This window comes from Merops nubicus, unplaced genomic scaffold (assembly GCF_000691845.1).
Source record: "Merops nubicus isolate BGI_N331 unplaced genomic scaffold, ASM69184v1 scaffold30109, whole genome shotgun sequence".
In the NCBI taxonomy this organism is placed as follows: domain Eukaryota; kingdom Metazoa; phylum Chordata; class Aves; order Coraciiformes; family Meropidae; genus Merops; species Merops nubicus.
The window spans coordinates 18897-21748 of record NW_008632107.1 but is presented as its reverse complement, the minus strand read 5'-3'; the positions used below and the strand labels follow the sequence as shown (position 1 = coordinate 21748).

The 2852-nt window shown below is 58.7% G+C and overlaps 1 protein-coding gene across 1 annotated transcript in view; it reads left to right on the top strand.

Moving 5' to 3' along the window:
* Positions 1-399: 399 nt before the first annotated feature.
* LOC103780188 (immunoglobulin superfamily member 1-like) overlaps positions 400-2852 on the top strand; it is a 3271-nt gene continuing 818 nt past the window's right edge. Inside the window, 6 exon segments of the mRNA XM_008947843.1 lie at positions 400-436; positions 527-562; positions 764-960; positions 963-1041; positions 1283-1567; positions 2786-2849. Of these exon segments, the coding sequence (XP_008946091.1) occupies positions 406-436; positions 527-562; positions 764-960; positions 963-1041; positions 1283-1567; positions 2786-2849 (692 nt within the window). The 5' untranslated portion in view covers positions 400-405.

Sequence of the window (2852 nt, the reverse complement as noted above, 5' to 3'; positions counted from 1 at the left end):
GGCCTCAGAACGAGTCCTGTGCTGCCTTTTCTCCCCGCCCCAGTTGCAAAACACCAGCCTATTTCACATGGGCTGAGGGGAAGCCATTTCCCCATCAAGTGACCAGAGCCAAGAAAGGGAAACTAAACCCACTGATCACTTCTCTCCCAGCGTCCACAGGGTCACAAGACCAGGTCGTCACGGGCACCCAGCCCTGGCAGGGAGCTGGGACACCCTCAGCTCAGTGCAGCCACCCCTGTTCCTGCAGTTGCAGACACCCAAGCCGTGGCACAGGAGTTGGCTTGTCGCAACGAGGGCGTAGCAGGACCCACAGGGAGCCACCCAGCTGCTCAGTGCCTCCAGCCCAAGCCTTCCTCTGAAGAATCCCTGCTTGAGTGGAGGACAGAGGGAGCCCAGAGGGACGTGATGCTGCCTGTGACCCACCTGCTGGCCTTTGGTGAGTGCCAGAGGCAGTGCGGGCTCCCAGGGGGTGGCATGAGGCATCTGGAGGCTCCACAGGGGTGTTACGGGGCTGTTTCTCTTGCAGGTGCTTGGCTGGTGGCACAGAGTAAAGCTACACTAAGTGAGTATCATAAGGAGGTAGACAAGGAGTTTGAACACATCTCTGGTCCTCCACCCATCTCCCAGGACTCTGCACCAGCCCCACGGAACAAAACTCACCCTCGTGTGGAGCTGGGGCCTGGAGCTGGCTCCAGGCTCACCGCAGGGCCACTGGGCCCGGGGGACTCCCTGTCTGTCTAGCAGCATCTCTCTCCCTGTGCAGGTGCCCCCACCATCTCCATCTTCCTGAAGCCACCAGGAGTGATCCCACCAGGAGGCTCCACCACCATCCGCTGCAGTTGCCAGTGTTACAACGGGCACTTTGTGCTCTACAAGAACGGCGACCAGCTCCGTGCCCTGGAGCTGCGTGGCAGCAGGGCCGAGTTCTCCATCTCCAGTGCCACCCAGAAGGACGAAGGTGTCAAGGTGTCTACAGCTGCCACTACATGGGTGGAGGCGCCGTGCTGGCCCGCAGTGAGACCCTGGAAGTCATGGTGCGGGGTGAGTGATGTGCCCTCACACCTGCCCCTGGGCCAGGCGGCCGCACGGGGGTGAGCAGAGCCACTTTGGCTTCCCCAGCCACATGATGGGCAGAGATCTTTCCCCTCTTCCTTGTCTTGGAGAGGTGGGGACCATCTTCACCTCTGCCTGAACCAGGTGGCGGGGTCATGGAGGTCCCGGTGGCTCCTGGCACCAAGTCAAAGCCCTGCACACCTTCTTGTGCCCTCTCCTCTCCCCGCAGAGTTCCATCTCCCCAAACCTGTCCTCTCTGTCCTGCCTGGGCATGAGGTGACTGCAGGAGCTTCTGTGACTTTCCATTGCACCATCACACACCCCAAGGCCGGCTGTTTCCTGCAGCTGGAGGGCCGGATGGAAGTCCTCAGCATACTCTCAAAGGAATGGGATTATTTCAACCTCTCCCACGTGCAGACGGGCGACAGTGGCCGCTACAGCTGCCAGTGCTTCATGAAGAATTCTTCTCTGGAATGGTCTGCTGCCAGCGAGCCCGTGGATTTGGTGGTGAGAGGTGAGACATCCCCCCCACCACATTCTGCTGTTCTCTTCCTCCCTGGTGTCTGCCACATCCTGGGGGAACTAGAAAAGAGGATGTCTGTGAGGTGGCAGAAAGCAGCTGTCCTAGGGGGCCAAGCAGATTACAGCTTCCTTCAGATGTTTTTGAGCCTTGCCAGCTCTTTGGGGACCTTACAGATGAGCTGTGGACCCTATAGACCCAGGGTCTCTAGGCTGCTAGTGGTGGGGTTGTGCCTGCACCTACCAGCCCATTTTGTACTTTTTCTAGGACTGTGGTTTGTTTTAGAAGGTTGGTGGTTGCATCTAATCCTTCACCATGTTTTCGGGTGTCTGTTATGAGTGGCTGCTGAGTTGAGGGATCGCTCCTGTGGCGTTGGTGTTGTTTATGGTCTGGGGGGGTGTCAGTAGTTCCCTTTATCCTGTGTCCTGGGCGGCCGATCCCTTCCTGGAGGCTGGAGGAGACTGACATGTTTGGGGGTATGGAGCAGGTTTCGTTTCACTGCTTGTTTTTGGGGTGGTGATTGGGGGTCTCGGGGAGTGTTGGAAGTTTGGGGTGATTACTGTTGATGGTGGGGGTGTGTTTGCTCCTTGAGTGGACTTTGGTGGTGTGGCTGGGTTCTGTTTGTGTGGGCTGGGCATGGCTTTGGTGGTGGGATGGGGGTTATCATTAACGTTGTGCTGGAGCTGGTGCAAGGCTTATTTCATGGGTAGTTTAGTTGGGGATGCTCAGAGAATAGTTTAAGAGAAACTCCCAGCTTTGGGAGTCGGAGATAGAGGTTCAAGTCTTCTTTTTCTGAGGGGTTTGGTGGGACTCTAAGAAGAGGTGTAGTCTTCAGTCTTTAGTTTACAAAGACACTCTTGTTGCAGCCCCGTGGCACCATCTGGCTCGCAGAGGTGGGTTGGGCAAGGTCCATGTTCCTGTCCCCATCCCTGTCTCTGCTGGCACTGGTCAGAGCCTGTGGGAAGGGGGTGTCCCAAGGGGCAGGGATGTGGGGGGTAGAGCCATCGGGTGCCCTTGGGGGTCCCTTTGCTCCCTAAGAACCTCCTTTGATCCCTCTTTAGCCCTGGAGCTCCCCCGCGTCCAGACGTGCCCCTTTGCCCCACGGGCTCTTCCATCCCCTTGGGTTGCCCCCCCGGGACTCCTTTAGGCTGGCAGCTCCCCGGGGGCTCCCCCCAGGGGTCCCCAGCGACGGCCCCTTCCTGTGCCCTGCAGATTACACCTGGAGCAACGTGGTGCACCTGGCCCTGGGGGCCGTGGTCCTGCTGCTGCTGGGGCTGCT